Source organism: Hordeum vulgare, chromosome 7H, assembly GCF_904849725.1.
Source record: "Hordeum vulgare subsp. vulgare chromosome 7H, MorexV3_pseudomolecules_assembly, whole genome shotgun sequence".
Lineage (NCBI taxonomy): Eukaryota > Viridiplantae > Streptophyta > Magnoliopsida > Poales > Poaceae > Hordeum > Hordeum vulgare.
The window spans coordinates 234,551,979-234,568,656 of NC_058524.1; the positions used below are offsets into that span (position 1 = coordinate 234,551,979).

Sequence of the window (16,678 nt, forward strand, 5' to 3'; positions counted from 1 at the left end):
ATGTATAAGTTGGTGCTATTAAAACTACTACAAAAGAAAATGTAGGAGTGTTTTTTATTTATATTTAAAACAATAAAAGAACAAGTCATGGATAGATTAATGCAAAAAGTGTGATTTATCACTAATATGCAAGACTTGTTGATGAGCCATAGCTGCATGGCTAGAAAAAATATATGAAGTGACTTGGAACTATTTAGAAATAAATGATTCATAACATTAAGGACAAGTTTATCTAATGTAAATAAAGAACAAGAACTTTTGCTTAGATTAAAATCAATGGTTTGCAGGTAGATGCTACATTATTAACCATTTAACCCCTTTATAAAACACTTTACGAAATACAAATGCATACACTGTTTTATTAATTTGTACGAGGAACTTAATCAAGTTAAAGAATAGAATATAGCTGTCATTACATGCACATAGCACATCCAGGTTTAGGCCCTTCCCAGTGCTCCGGTGAATAGGCGCTAAGCATGCCACATAAGCGAAAAAATGACACGATGCAATAATTAAGGAGGAGAGGGAGCACTTTGATGACCCTAGAAAGAACCAATGCAAGCATGTGAACCTAGACAAATCACTTAAACGATAGAAGCTAACCAACGCATGAAAGAGTTTAGATGCTAAATTATTAAATAAAATAAGCTTAACAACAAGTTAAACACCTATGCATTGAGGGGTTGAGTTGCTAAGCTATTTAATGCACTTAATATATCATCTAAGCACGTTTAAGTTGCTAAGCTATTTACTGTTTGAAATTGCCAAGTCGTAAGCAATATATCATTATATAGCTACAAAAACTGAAAATAAAGTATAGTACGATCATTATTTCAGCTTTTGGAAGGAGTACTAGCTTCTGGGTTCCCCTAAATGCTGTGTCGTACCACATAAATGAGGTGCAATTATGTTAGTACTTATTTATATCTTTTCTAATATCACTTCTCATGACACATAATGTGTTGCACAGTTAGGTTATTAAAATTGAAAGGGAGAAGTTAAACATAAAACCGATACTTTACGTTCGGTACTCAAAGGCAGACAAATGCAAAACGACCATCTTCGAAGATGGTAAAGAATGCTAAACATGAAACCGGTATGACGTGGAAATATTTGTAGTTAACTAACAAAAGAGGCGATACATGATGCCGAGCCAATTCCATAAAGATAATGTGAAAAAATCATAATGGAAGTGTAGGAAAATAACAGTGTTGCGATGAAAGAGAATAGATCACATGCAATGTGACACCGATGGTTTCAAAGCTGAGAGTTGGAAACAATCAAAACCCGAACCTATCAAGAGAGGAGAGCACAACTATATTTGTCTCCCAATTATCCCATCATTTCACCCCGGAGCACACATGCTGATCGGAAGAAATATCTCACTCTAAATCTCTCTCATCTACCAAAAAAATAATTTATTTGTATCTCTGTCTCTCTTTCTCTCTCTAGCATAGCAAGAGTGTAGCAATTATTCACAGCTCAGACCAAACGAAGAGGAAAGTAATTAGTTGTACAAGCTAGAGCCTATAGCTAGGGCTCTAGGGCTCAGCTTTTGAAGAGCAAAGATAAAGCAAAGGCGTGACACCTTATGGAAGAGCTAGACACAGGATTAGAAGCTACCTAGCTAGTAGGTACCTAGTAGGAGTAGTATTAGGAGCAAAGGAAATGCAACCAGAACTGTAGTAAGACACGGCCAGGGACAGCATCATCGGCAACATTGATGCAAACCAGCATGAGAGAGAGAGAGAGGGGGGCGGAGAGACATGACTGAAGTAGTATGTCAATCAAACCATTCTCTATCAAGGCAAAGCGGGCAGCCAAACTAATCAACTATCAGATTTCAATTTTTAATCATTGATTGTTCCCTAGCTAGTTCCAGCTTTATTAGCTGACTTGACCTGATGAACTTAAGAGAACCATGGCATCAATTTATGTATGCATCGACAAGATCAATGGAAGCTAGCGATCATGTCGATCGACCCCAGCAGCGGCGGCAGCATCTACGAGTTTCAGAGTTAATGGTAAAGCGAACCAAGGCATGGCGTGTGAGGAGCACGACGAGGTGGCCTTTGATCACCTCGGGTGGTGGCCGTGGAAGAATGGCGCGCCGCCGTAAGCACCGTACGGGCCGGGCGTGGGATACGGGTCCATGACCACAGCCGATGATGACACGGCGGCGGCACCCGTAGATCCGCTGCCTCCTTCGGCGCCGCCAGCAGCTGCCGTGCTCGGGGAGGAACCTTCGGCGGCGTGGTGTCCTGTGCGGGTGATGGAGGTGTCTGGGCCTACGTCGTGCAGGATGCCCTTGAAGACATGGCCGCCGATGCTGACGGCGGTCTGGTACGCCACCTCGGCGTCGGCTTCGTCAACCGGGCCCAGCCGCACACAGCGGAACACAGCCTCTGAGCTCACCTCCCGCGGGAACCTGTCGGCCGCCATCATCTGCTGCTGATGCTCCCCTAATTAATCAACAATTCAAAACACTGGTTTCATCAAGCTCACGGTCTGTCCGAGCTCTTCTGAGCTGAGCTGTACAAAAAGGAAAGAGAAATAGCCAGCTAGTGTGGGTGCAGCCGTCCCACAATATATATTGTGGCTGTGGGACGGAGGAAGTAGATTATAAGAAGAGAGTACCTGAAGAAGTAGTGGTAGGGGTGGTGGAGGAGGGTTGGCCGCCTTCCCGAGGGCGCTTGAACTGCTCGGCGGAGGCCTGCGGCTGCTGGTGATGTCGCTCGCGGCGGCGGGCGGCAGGCACCCACGTGGACTTGACGTGGGTGGCACAGTCGAAGCCGCGGCTCTTGCAGCAGGTGCGGCAGCGCATGTGGGGGCAGTCCTTCTTGGCCTGGTTGCCGCAGTCCTGGCAGCTGATTGTGCCAGCGCCAGACCCTCTCCCCCCACCCCGCGACGAAGACCCGGAGGCGGCCGGGTCATCGGCGAAGCGGATGATGCTGGAGGAGGGGCCGCCGTAGAACGGGTGCTGCTGCTGCTCGTGCTGCGGCTGCCCCTGCCATAGCTGGAAGCCGCCACGCGATGGGGTGGTGGCGTAGAGGAAGGCGGCCGCGGAGGAGGAAGATGCGGAGGGGTTGATGCCGGGAGGGTGGCTGCCGTCGTCGTCGCGTGCGCCGCGGCTGTGGTGGCCTCCTCCGCCTAGAGGGAATCCCGCCATGCGCCCAGATCCATAGATCGCGGCTGTATCGCCCGGCCTCTACTGTCTAGGCCCGAGTCCCCGCGGCATGCGTGAAAAATCTGCGCCTGGCAGCAGCTACGCGCCTCCTCGTCTCTGATGCCTCGGCGCGGCAGCTTGATCGAGCTGCTGCTGCCTTGTGCGTGCTGCGGCTAGTGGTAGCTGGCTGGTGTGCGACCGCGCGCGGTGGGTTAAATTTTTGGCTTGTCTGCGCGTACGGTGGGGGTGGGGTGGGGGTGGGGGTGGAGAGGACGGGGGTGGACGGAGGCAGCTTTTTGGGGGAGAGGAGAGTGATGGAGGAAAGGGAAGGGAGAGAGTTAAGATAGGGGAAGGAGGCGACAGAGAGGGCCTGCCACGCCGCCAACGAGCCTGCTGCACTCCCCATTTATTTCCTCTCTCGCCCGGGTTGCCTCGCCGTCTCGCTCTCTACCTTTGATTCTCTGATGGCGCTATGAGCTTCGGAAAACAAAACACACGTCGCTGTTGCAAAAACAAATGAAAACAGTTGCGGTGCAGCGAAACAAAACAATTGCTTGGAAAGTAGTAATTCTACGAAAACGGGCCTCTTTTCTTTTATTTTGAGACCCTATTATTTTCAAAACTGGAAGATGACCCGTTTCGGGAGAAATGGAGGGAAGAAAGCCCTAGGAAAGCATGGAAGACCAAAAATTCAGTTTAAACCAAACTTTTTTAACATTACAATCGAAGTCGCTAATATGCACACACATACACTCACCCCTATAAATACACGCACGCACATCATACTCTTATGATCACCTACAAAAAATTAAACCGACATAACATCTTTAGATTGTATAAGGAGGAGTGGATTTTGATTGGCACTCTTTACCACCCAGGGATAGATCGGGTGGAATCTTACTTGGGGTTAAGTGTGAAACTTTATAGGTGATGAGTGTGGTTTATGGCGAGTTTACGGTCAAATTTCGTGTGAGGTCGAAAATTGATGGTTTCAGGTAGGCTCTGGTGGCCGTATATGGGGCGGCGCAACCGGAGCTCAAATCTAATTTTCCCGCTGATCTAGTAAGAATTTATGGAGATGAAACAATGCCAGTTATGGTGGGGGAGATTTTAATATTATTAGAAGATAAAATGAAAAAAACAATGATAACTTCAATGCACGGTGGTCACGATTTGAGGGAGATTGACCTCACTCGTAGACAATTCATATTGGCGAACTCATTACGGGTACCAACATATGAGAAGTTGGACCGGGTATTGACCAGTGTCGAGTGGGAGCAGAAGTACCCGCTGGTTTCAGTACGGGCTTTACAAAGATCTATCTCAGACCACACACCTCTCATAGAGGGATGCCAACTATGCGGGAATTTTTTTTCTCTTTTGAGCTAAGTTGGTTTGAAAGAGAAGGATTCATGGATCTCATGCTAACGGATGGGCTAGGGATTCGGGTGGATCTACGAATATAGAAATATGGCAAAACAAAATCCGAAACTTGTGCCGGTTCTTGAGAGGATGGGCGAAAAATCAGAGCGGTATATATAAAAAAGAAAAAGAAAGACTCATTCGTCTGATTGATGAATTAGATGTGAAAGCTGAGTCTCCTCAGCTCAATCTGACTGATAGGAATAACAAAATTGAAGCTGAGAAGAATTTGCAAAAGTTACTGAGAGAGGAGGAGATTAAATGGGCACTTCGAGCTAAGGTGACAAAGGTGGTACATGGGGACGATAACACATAATTCTTTCACATGATTGCAAATGGCAAACATCGAAAGAAAAAATTAACCCAAATAGAGAAAGATGAAGGAACAATAGTAGGTCACGAGAATTTAAAGATATATATATATCTGAATACTACAAGAAATTATTTGGTGCACCCGAGGAGACTTGGGTTTCCTTGAATGAAAGCACAACTCATGATAAACCTCAACTCAATTCAGATGAGAATGAGGTGCTATCTGCCCCATTTACCGAGCAGGAGGTGTACGACTCAATAGTACAAATGAAACAAAATAAGGCTCTGGGGCCGGACGGTTTCCGACGGAATTTTATAGAAAATGCTGGCATGTCATTAAAGGGGATTTGTTGCCTATGTTCCAAGATTTATTTGATGGCGAGTTACAGTTATTTCACCTTAACTTTGGAACAATTACGTTGTTGTCAAAGAAGGCGGAGGTTGTACGCATCGAGCAGTTCAGACCGATATGTTTGCTCAATGTCAGCTTCAATTTTTTTACAAAGGTTGGCACAAATAGGTTAACGAAGATAGCTCATTCAGTTGTCCAACCAACGCAGACGACGTTTATGCCTGGGAGACACATCTTAGAGGGTGTTGTTTGTATTGCATGAAACGCTGCACGAAATCCATAGAAAGAAACTAGATGGGGTTATGTTTCAAGTGGATTTCGAGAAAGCATATGATAGAGTCAAATGGCCATTTCTTCAACAGGCCTTACGTATGAAAGGATTCAACGAAAGATGGAGAGATCGGGTTGATGGTTTCATACAGAAAGGCAGTGTGGGGGTTAAAGTTAATGATGAGATTGGCCATTTTTTTCAAACACACAAGGGATTAAGACAGGGTGATTCCATGTCACCAGTGTTGTTCAACATTGTAGCAGACATGTTGACAATACTCATTAATCGGGCCAAAGAAAAAGGCCAAGTGGGAGGCCTTATTCCACATCTGGTAGAGGGGGAGTATCTATACTGCAATATGTGGACGATACGATAATTTTCATGGAACACGATATGGCTAAAGCGAGGAATATGAAATTACTTTTATGCTTATTTGAACAATTTTCGGGGCTGAAAATTAATTTTAACAAAAGCGAGCTTTTCTGCTTTGGGAGGGCAAAATAGGAGCAAAATGCTTACGGGCAGCTTTTTGGATGTGAAATGGGATCAGTACCGTTTAGCTATATCATAGAAGACTGGCGAATAAGGAATGGAAATGTATTAAAGATAGATTTGAGAAAAAACTAAGTTGCTGGAAAGGCAAGCTTATGTCATATGGAGGGAGGCTAGTACTAATTAACCCAGTGTTAACAAGCCTGGCCATGTTCCTATTGTCTTTCTTTGAAGTACCAGTAGGGGTACGAAAAAGACTAGATTTTTACAGATCATGTTTCTTCTGGCAAAGTGATGAGGCTAAGAAGAAATACAGATTAACACGTTGGGATATTATATGTAGACCAAAAGATCAGGGGGGTTTGGGTTTTGAAAATTTGGAAATGAAGAACAGATGCCTGCTTAGCAAATGTCTTTACAGGTTATCCACAAAGACCGACGGGATGTGGATTCAAATATTAAGGAATAAGTACTTACATTCCAAGACATTAACACAGGTTACTTCTAGAGAAAGAGACTCACCTTTCTGGAAAGGGTTAATGAAGATAAAGGTGACCTTTTTTCAGAGGGTCAAATTTATGTTTGGTAATGGTGCCTCAACAAGATTTTGGGAGGATACTTGGATTGGGGACACTCCTTTAGCACTTCAATATCCTATGCTTTATAATATTGAACAACGTAAAGAGGAATACGTGTCCACGGTACTACAATCGTTACCTCTTAATATGCACTTCACCGAGCTTTAGTGGGAGCACGCTGGAATGCATGGTTACATCTGGTCAGAATACTTATGCAGGTACAATTATCTGACGAGACAAATAGTGTTCGGTGGACTTTAGCTGTGAATGGTGTATTCTCAGTAAAGTCCATGTACACGGATCTGATAAACACTGGACTGCTCCCCAGATCACTACATATTTGGAATATCAAAGTGCCTCTCATGATTAAAATATTTATGTGGTTTATACACAAAGGGGTGGTATTAACCAAATCTAACTTGATAAAAAGAAGATTGGGAGGGAGACCTAACTGTTGCTATTGTGATGAGAATGAAACAATAAAACATCTATTTCTAGACTGCAATCTTGCAAAACTACTATGGCGCACTGTTCATATGGCTTTTAATGTTACCCCACCTACATGCATTACCTTGTTATTTACAACGTGGCTCAACGGAGTAGACGTTAAAATATTGAAACTTATCAGAATTGGGGTCTGCGCTTTATTTTGGGCTATATGGAATACCAGGAATGATATGATTTTTAATGGCAAGAACTTTAACAACTTTTTGCAGGTTATCTTCACAACAACGTCTTGGATCTGTACGTGGTCGTTACTCAGCCATGCAGACTCCAGGGAGCTTATGGATATTGGGTGCAGCCGATGGGAGATGGTCGCACGGTCTATCTTCAGCCGGTTTGGATGGCGTGCTAATAATAGGCTAGGTGTATAGGCATCGTAGTGTGCTTTTAGCTACGCCGGATATGGAAGTTCTCTTTTCATTTTATCTTTGTTTTAATTATGAGCTTCAGAGCTCTGTGGATCTAAGACTATGTTTTGAACCTATTTTAATAAGATGGTTGCATGCATCGATTGATGCAGAGGCCGGGGGATAAGTTTCTCCTTTTCTAAAAAAACATCATTAGATTGAAGATCTAAAAAGAACGAGAGAGTGTGAAGAGAGTAACCCTAGTAAAGAAGACATTGAATCTCCTTTCTATTTATGTATTGGAGTGGTTTTCTTTCTCTGTCTGTAACAATCATTTCAAATTGTGTACGTGCCATTAAAAAAAGAAACTCTCTATTTAACGTACGAGTGAAGAAAACTCCATGGAGTCCATGTCACACTTGGTATCGTTCATTGTGGGCCCCGAACTTCCATTAATTGAACGACCACGTGGGTGAAATTATCAGGGGTAAATATATAAAATGAACAAGCTCGAAGTCTTTTGAATTTGAGTTATATGCAACCTTTTTCTTCTTTTGAACATACAATATATGCAACTTTTTTTGAAAATTACAAGATCTATTATAAAAGTTAACTGGAAGTATAAAGAATCTCAAACATAATAAAAGTTACATCAAGATTCTGACACCACCGAACAAACAAGTGCCGCTGACGCGTCATTACCATCGCTATCCTATCAAACCCGGCATGACCTTGTCGATGACAGTCGGAAAGTCTTCGTACACGTGCCCCTAAGGAGCAGTGCCATGTTGGTGTAGTTGTCGTTGTTGACCCCCATTGACCCCTTGCATTCATCTGAAGCACCTAATATATCATCAAATTTTGCCACATCACAAGAAAACCAAACCTCGCCGCTCCAATGTGAGATCATGAATCTACGATGAAGCTCCATCGATTACGTCTAGACGGACGAACTTGTGGAGAATCGGAGCCTGAAAGACAAAGTCAAAGTTCAAGTATCGTTGTCGCGACTATCATACCGTAGTCGGCTTGAACTTGTCGATGACAACAGGGAAGTTTTTGTGCACATGGCCCTGAGGACTAGCGCCATGGAGCCATAGTTTTTCACCATTGAGCACTTGCACTGATCTCAAGCACCTATAACACCAAATATCGCCACATGACAACAGTCCCTAACCTCACTTGAGATGGTAGGAATCTACACTGGATTTCAATTGTCTACGACCCAACAGATAAACTCGGCTATGATGATTGAAAGACGAAAGACAAACTCGTAGAATAAATATCGATGTTGTTGATGTGTTACCAGAATTCATCATGCATGTGTCCCTATAGACAAATGCCCTGGAGGTACAGTTGTCGTTGCTGAACTATTGCATTTGATCCGAAGCACCTGTCACCAAATCTCGTCACATGAAAAGAAACCTTAACATCACCACCGCAAAGGAGATGGAAAGAATCTACGCTCGACTTCCATTGAATATGTCCACACGGACGAACTCGGGGAGGATTGGAGGCCAAATGAAAAACCCGAAGAAGAAGTGCGGCCATCCGCCTGAGTATTATGCGTGCAAGGACTAAAAACCAGAATGTAAACTACTAATAGAATGGAGAAACTGGGATTCCCTTCCCATCCACCGGTAGGCGGGGCGGTAGGAAGAGCTGAGGCAAATCCATCGGTGCACCAGTGAATTGTGGAGGGGAGAAGCTTCCCTAGCTGCCGAGGGTTAGGTGGGTACATTTTTATTCATACCAAAAGTGGATTCCAATTTTATTGGTATTGTAATATACCTCGTGCTCCTTTTTTTGGATTTCTCAAAAAATCTACATCACATATCTTAGTACTATCCCTCGTCTCTCTCTTCTAACTCAGCCGACTCGCAGGGGCGTGGGAGACTCGCTATGGTCGATTGCTCAATTGAAGTGCCACATGTGAATGCAAAATCTAGACGAATATAGTTGCATTTGGTGATTGGCATTTCAGATCGATCATGTGGGGTTGCAACCAGAACGCGACAGGCGTGGTGTATATGTACCACTTTTTTCTTTTCCGCTTGTAAAGTGTAACACTTGGTTTTCCTCCATGGTGTAATCTATCGATATAAAACTATACTTAAAAGTTGATGGCAAGGATTTTATCGTTCTATAGCGGGGAAGTTTTGCCTAGTTAATTTGTCAAAGAGGCGAGGAAGATGAGCGAGTGGCGGATTCAACTTACTGTGGGAAAGGTAGGCCTTTTTTATTTGATGCCTCATTAATATTGGAACGGTGGGGCTTTATGATTTGATTGCTCATTATAGTCATTATTATTGCGGCGCTACTATCAGCATGAGTCTCCCATACAATTCTGCACTATAGTTAGGTGCATGACACGTCGACCAGGATGCTACATATCCTACATGTTGGCGTAAGGAAGTATAAGGCTGGTCATAGTGGAGAGTATCATATAGTAGTGTCATGCATATGATACTATTGTATGATACTACCTTCATAGTGCATAGTATCATAAAGTAGTATCATAGATGACCTTATTTATTGACATGCATGACACATAGTAGAATAGCATTTAACATGTTACAGTATCTACCTATGTTACTCTAACCCTCTATCTCTTCTTTAATTGTCTGCCACATCAGCATGTTTGCTAGTCCCAAGTACATGATACTACCTTAGTTACTCTCACTATGGCCAGCCTAATTGTTGTAGATGACCTAGGAGGAGCAAAGAACCGTGCGGGAGAGTGTCACAACTCTCGTATTTCACTATCAAAGCAAGCCTTTCCACTAGAGTAGTACGATGGAGAAGTGTGGTATATGATAAACAAGTGACCATGCATGGCTTCCATAATTCATATCTACATGGCATGTTTGAACTTTTGAACTTGTGTCAAACATGGGTTTGAAAACAATATGTACTATATTGACCGAATTGGCCACCCTAGTTATCAGCATAAGCTAAGAATTTGAACTTGCATTCAAACATTATTACGCGAGGGAGACGTGTGGCCATCTGGTGATTGTCACGACCAAGCATTCAAAAACTTATGGTAAATCAATTACCATTTTTTTCAAATGACCTTGTATTTTTATGGAAATACGAGCATGGTAATAAATATAAATGAAGTGATTGTCACAGGTTGCTGTTGGAAATATGCCCTAGAGGCAATGATAAATAGTTATTATTATATTTCCTGTTTAAAGATAGTCGTTTATTATCCGTGCTATAATTGTATTGAATGAAAACATAGATACATGTGTGGATACATAGACAAAACAATGTCCCTAGCAAGCCTATAGTTGGCTAGCTAGTTGATCAACGATAGTCAAGGGTTTCTGACTATGTGCAAAGTGTTGTTGCTTGATAACTTTATCACATCATTAGGAGAATCATGTGATGGACTAGACCCAAACTATGAACGTAGCATATTGATCGTGTCATTTTATTGCTATTATTTTCTGCGTGTCAATTATTTTTTTCCTATGACCATGAGATCATATAACTCACTGGCACCGGAGGAATACCTTGTGTGCATCAAACGTCACAACATAACTGGGTGACTATAAAGGTGTTCTACAGGTATCTCCGAAGGTGTCCGTTGAGTTAGCACGGATCAAGACTGGGTTTGTCACTCCGTGTGACGGAGAGGTATCTCGGGGCCCACTCGGTAATACAACTTCACACACAAGCCTTGCAAGCAATGTCACTAAGTGTAAGTCAAGGGATCTTGTATTACAAAATGAGTAAAGAGACTTGTCGGTAACGAGATTGAAATAGGTATGCGGATACCGACGATCGAATCTCGAGCAAGTAACATACCGAAGGACAAAGGGAATGACATACGGGATTATTTGAGTCCTTGACACTAAGGTTCAACCGATAAGATCTTCGGAGAATATGTAGGATCCAATATGGACATCGAGGTCCCGCTATTGGATATTGACCTAGGAGTGCCTCAGGGCATGTCTACATAGTTCTCGAACCCGCAGGGTCTGCACACTTAAGGTTCGGCGATGTTTTTGTATAGTTGAGTTATGTGTATGGTTACTGAATGTTGTTCGGACTCCCGTATGAGATCACGGACGTCACAAGGGTTTCCGGAATGGTCCAGAAACGAAGATTGATATATAGGATGGTTTCATTTTGTCACCGGAAAGTTTTGGGCAATTCCGACAGTTTACTAGGAGTGACGAATGGGTTCCAGGAGTTCACCGGGAGGGGCCCACCCATCCTGGAGTGACCCCAAGGCACTAGGGTGGCGCCACAAGTCCTTAGTGGGCTGGTGGAGTTAGCCGAAGGGGCCCATGGCGCCACATAAGAAAATACCAAAAAGAAAAGAAAATGAAAAGGGAAAGAGGGAGGTGGGAAGGAAGAGGAGGACTCCTCCTAGCGCCGGCGCACCCTTGAGGGCCTTGTCCCTCAAGGCTAGCCTCTCCCCCTCCCTCCTATATATAGTGGAGGTTTAGGGATTTTAGAGACACAACTTTGCCATGTGCAACTCTAGCCAAAACTACACAGTTGCACCTCTTGATCGGATTTCTGTGGAGCTCGGGCGGAGCCCTGCAGGAGTAGATCATCACCACCATCGGAGCGTCGTCATGCTGCAGGAGAACTCACCTAATTTTCCATCTTTCTTGCTGGATCAAGAAGGCCGAGATCATCATCGAGCTGTAAGTGTGCTGAACGCAGAGGTATCGTCCGTTCGGCACTAGATCGGAACAGATCGTGGTACGGATCGTGGGACGGTTCGTGGGACCGTTCGAGGGACGTGAAGACGTTCCACTACATCAACCACGTTTCTTAATGCTTTCTGTTGTGCGATCTACAAGGGTACGTAGATCCAAATCTCCATTCATAGATGGACATCACCATGATAGGTCTTCGTGTGCGTAGGAATTTTTTTGTTTCCCATGCAACGTTCCCCGATAGTGGCATCATGAGCTAGGTTCATGCGTAGATGTTATCTCGAGTAGAACACAAATGGTTTTGTGGACGGTGATGTTCGATTTGCTGCCCTCCTTAGTGTTTTCTCGATTCAGCGGTATTGTTGGATCGAAGCGGCCTGGACCGACATAACTCGTACGCTTACAAGAGACTAGTTTCATCGATTGACATGCAACCTCGTTGCATAAAGATGACTGGCGGGTGCCTATTTCTTCAACTTTAGTTGAATTGGTTTTGATAGAGGCGGTCCTTGGAGAGGTTAAATAGCAATTTTCACATCTCCGTTGTGGTTTTTGCATAAGTAAGATGTGATCATACTAGATACCCATAGCAGCCACGTAAAACATGGAACAACAAATTAGAGGACGTCTAACTTGTTTTTGCAGGGTATGATTGTGATATGATATGGCCAATGACGTGATGTGATATATTGGATGTATGAGATGATCATGTTGTAATAGTTAATATCAACTTGCACGTCGATGCTACATCAACCGGCGGGAGCCATAGGGTTGTCTTTAAACTAACGTTTGTGTTTGCATATGCATTTACTATATTGCTAGGTCGTAGCTTTAGTAGTAATAGCATAATAGCACGACAACCTCGATGGCGACACGTTTATGGAGATCATGATGATGGATATCATGGTGTGGCGCCGGTGACAAGAAGGTCATGTTGGTGCTTTGGTGATGGAGATCAAGAAGCACGAGATGATGGCCATATCATGTCACTTATGAATTACATGTGATGTTAATCCTTTTATGCACCTTATTTTGCTTAGAACGACGGTAGCATTATAAGGTGATCTCTCACTAAAATTTCAAGACGAAATTGTGTTCTCCCCGAATGTGCACCGTTGCTACAATTCGTCATTTCGAAACACCACATGATGATCAGGTGTGATAGACTCAACGTTCACATACAACGGCTGCAAAACAGTTGCACGCGTGAAACACTCGGGTTAAGCTTGACGAGCCTAGCATGTGCAGACATGGCCTCGGAACACATGATACCGAAAGGTCGAGCATGAATCGTATAGTTGATATGATTAGCATAGAGATGCTTACCACTAAAACTATTCTCAACTCACGTGATGATCGGACTTGAGCTAGTGAATTTGGATCATGTACCACTCAAATGACTAGAGAGATGTACTTTTTGAGTGGGAGTTTAGCCAGTAATTTGATTAGTTAAACTCCAATTATCTTGAACATAGTCTAAGTCCACTTTGAAATATTTGTGTTGTAAATTAATGGCTCACGCGACAGTCACCCTGAATTTTAATACGTTCCTAGAGAAAGCTAAGTTGAAAGATGATGGAAGCAACTTTGTAGACTGGGCTCGTAATCTTAAGTTGCTCCTGCAAGCTGGGAAGAAGGATTATGTCCTTAATGCTGCGCTAGGAGATGAACCACCCGCTACGGCTGACCAAGATGTTAAGAATGCTTGTTAACACGTAAGGAGGACTACTCAGTAGTTCAATGTGCAGTCTTGTATGGCTTAGAGCCGGGACTTCAATGTCACTTCGAGCGTCATGGAGCATATGAGATGTTCTAGGAGTTGAAGTTTATCTTTCATAAAAATGCCCGAACCGAGAGGTATGAGACCTCCGATACATTCTATGCTTGCAAGATGGAGGGGAATTCGTGTGTCAGTGAAAATATGCTCAAAATGTCTGGGTACTCAAACTGTCTAGCTGAGCTGGGGATTGAACTCCCGCAAGAGGCTATCACTGACAAAATTCTTCAATCACTGCCACCAAGCTACAAGAGCTTTGTGTTGAACTGTAACATGCAAGGGATGAACAAGTCACCTGGCGAGTTATTCGCGATGCTGAAAGTCGCAGAGTCAGAACTCCGGAAAGAGCATCAAGTGTTGATGGTCAATAAGACCACTAGTTTCAAGAGAAACGGCAAAGGCAAGAAGGGTAACTCCAAGAAGAGTGGCAAACTTGTTGCCAATCCGACGAAGAAACCCAAGGCTGGACCTAAGCCTGAAGCAGAGTGTTATTATTACAAGGGATTGGGTCACTGGAAGCGCAACTAACCCAAGTATCTGGCTGATAAGAAGGCGGCCAAGGAAAAACCAGGTATATTCGATATACATGTTATTGATGTGTACTTAACCAACTCCCGTAGTAGTGCCTGGGTCTTCGATACCGGTTCTGTTGCTCATATTTGCAACTCGAAACAGGAACTGCGGAATAAACGAAGGCTGGCGAAAGATGAAGTGACGATGCACGTGGGAAATGGTTCCAAGGTTGACGCAATCACCGTCAGCACAGTTTCACTTCAGTTACCATCAGGATTAGTTATGAACTTAAATTATTGTTATTTCATGCCTGCGTTAAGCATGAACATTATATGTTGATCTTGTTTATTGCAAGACGGTTACTCGTTTAAGTCAGAGAATAATGGTTGTTCTATTTCTATGAGTAATATCTTTTATGGTCATGCACCCAATGTGAGAGGATTGTTCATATTGAATCTTGATAGCGATGATACACATATACATAACATTGAGACCAAAATAGTTAGAGTTAACAATGATAGCGCCATGTTTTTGTGGCACTGCCGCTTAGGTAATATTGGTGTAAAGCGCATGAAGAAACTCCATTCCGATGGACTTTTGGAGTCACTTGACTTTGATTCACTTGACACGTGTGAACCATGCCTCATGGGCAAGATGACTAAGACTCCGTTCTCCGGAACAATGGAGCGTGCAAGTGACTTGTTGGAAATCATACATACCGATGTGTACGGTCCGATGAGTGTGGAGGCACGTGGCGGATATTGTTATTTTCTCACCTTTACTAACGATTTGAGTAGATATAGTTATGTCTACTTGATGAAGCACAAGTCTGAAACGTTTGAGAAGTTCAAGCAATTTCAGAGTGAAGTTGAAAATCATCATAACAAGAAGATCAAGTTCCTACGGTTTGATCGTGGGGGTGAATATTTGAGTTTCGAGTTTGGTGCTCACTTAAGACAATGTGGAATTGTTTCACAGTTGACACCTCATGGAACACCACAACGTAATGGTGTGTCCGAACGTCGTAATCGTACTTTGTTAGAGATGGTGCGATCTATGATGTCTCTTATCGATTTGCCGTTATAGTTTTGGGGTTATGCATTAGAGACAGCTGCATTCAGTTTAAATAGGGCACCATCAAAATCCGTTGAGACGACACCATACGAACTGTGGTATGGCAAAAGACCAAAATTGCCGTTTCTTCAAATTTGGGGATGTGATGCTTGTGTCAAAAAGCTTCAGCCTGAAAAGCTGGAACCCAAAGCGGAAAAGTGCGTCTTCATAGGTTACCCAAAAGAGACAGTTGGGTATACCTCCTATCTCAAATCCGAGGGCAAAGTGTTTGTTGCTAAAAACAGAGCTTTTCTTGAGAAGGAGTTTCTCTCGAAAGAATTGAGCGGGAGGAAGATAGAACTTGATGAGGTTGTCGAACCTCTAATCCCTCTGGATGGTGGTGCAGGGCAAGGGGAAACCCCTGTCGCTGCGACGCCGGTTGAGGAGGAAGTTGATGATGATGATCACGAAACTTCAGATCAAGTTCCTATCGGACCTCGCAGGTTGACAAGATCATGTACTGCTCCTGGTGGTACGGTAATCCTGTCTTATCAATTATGTTGTTAGACAACAATGAACCTGCGAATTATGAAGAAGCCATGGTGGGCCCGGATTCCAACAAATTGCTGGAGGCCATGAAGTCCGAGATAGGATCCATGTACGAGAACAAAGTGCGGACTTTGGAAGTACTACCTGAAGGCCGCAAGGCTATTTAGAAAAAATGGATCTTTAAGAAGAAGACAGACGCAGACGGTAATGTGACCGTTTATAAAGCTCGACTTGTGGCAAAGGGTTTTTCACAACTTCAAGGATTTGAATACGATGAGATGTTCTCACCGGTAGCGATGCTTAAGTTCGTCTGAATCATGTTAGCAATAGCTGCATTTTTCGATTATGAAATCTGGCAGATGGATGTCAAAACGGCGTTCCTTAACGATTTTCTTAAGGAAGAGTTGTATATGATGCAACCCGAAGGTTTTGTCGATCCAAAGAATGCTAAAAAAGTGTGCAAGCTCCAGCGATCCATTTATTGACTGGTGCAAGCATCTCGGAGTTGGAACAAGCGCTTTGATGAGGTGATCAAAGCATTTGGGTTTATACAAGTGGTTGGAGAATCTTGTATTTACAAGAAAGTGAGTGAGAGCTCTGTAGCTTTTCTAATATTATATGTGGATGACATATTGCTGATTGGAAACAACGTGGAGTTTT

The 16,678-nt window shown here is 43.4% G+C and overlaps 1 protein-coding gene across 1 annotated transcript; it reads right to left on the reverse strand.

Moving 5' to 3' along the window:
- Window positions 1-1,826: 1,826 nt before the first annotated feature.
- Window positions 1,827-3,414, reverse strand: LOC123411956 (protein SHI RELATED SEQUENCE 1-like). Its single transcript, XM_045104917.1, has 2 exons — window positions 2,638-3,414; window positions 1,827-2,462 (listed from the first exon to the last, which is right to left on the reverse strand). Exons 1-2 carry the CDS (start codon window positions 3,167-3,169, stop codon window positions 2,077-2,079), a joined length of 918 nt encoding a protein of 305 aa, XP_044960852.1. The 5' UTR covers window positions 3,170-3,414; the 3' UTR covers window positions 1,827-2,076.
- Window positions 3,415-16,678: the final 13,264 nt, after the last annotated feature.

Bases quoted from the DNA above. Each gene is read 5' to 3' on its own strand.
- LOC123411956 (XM_045104917.1), bottom strand. From the start codon at position 3,169: ATGGCGGGATTCCCTCTAGGCGGAGGAGGCCACCACAGCCGCGGCGCA. The intron at 2,463-2,637 runs GTACTCTCTTCT...TTGATTAATTAG, and splicing joins CCCTACCACTACTTCTTCAG to GGGAGCATCAGCAGCAGATG.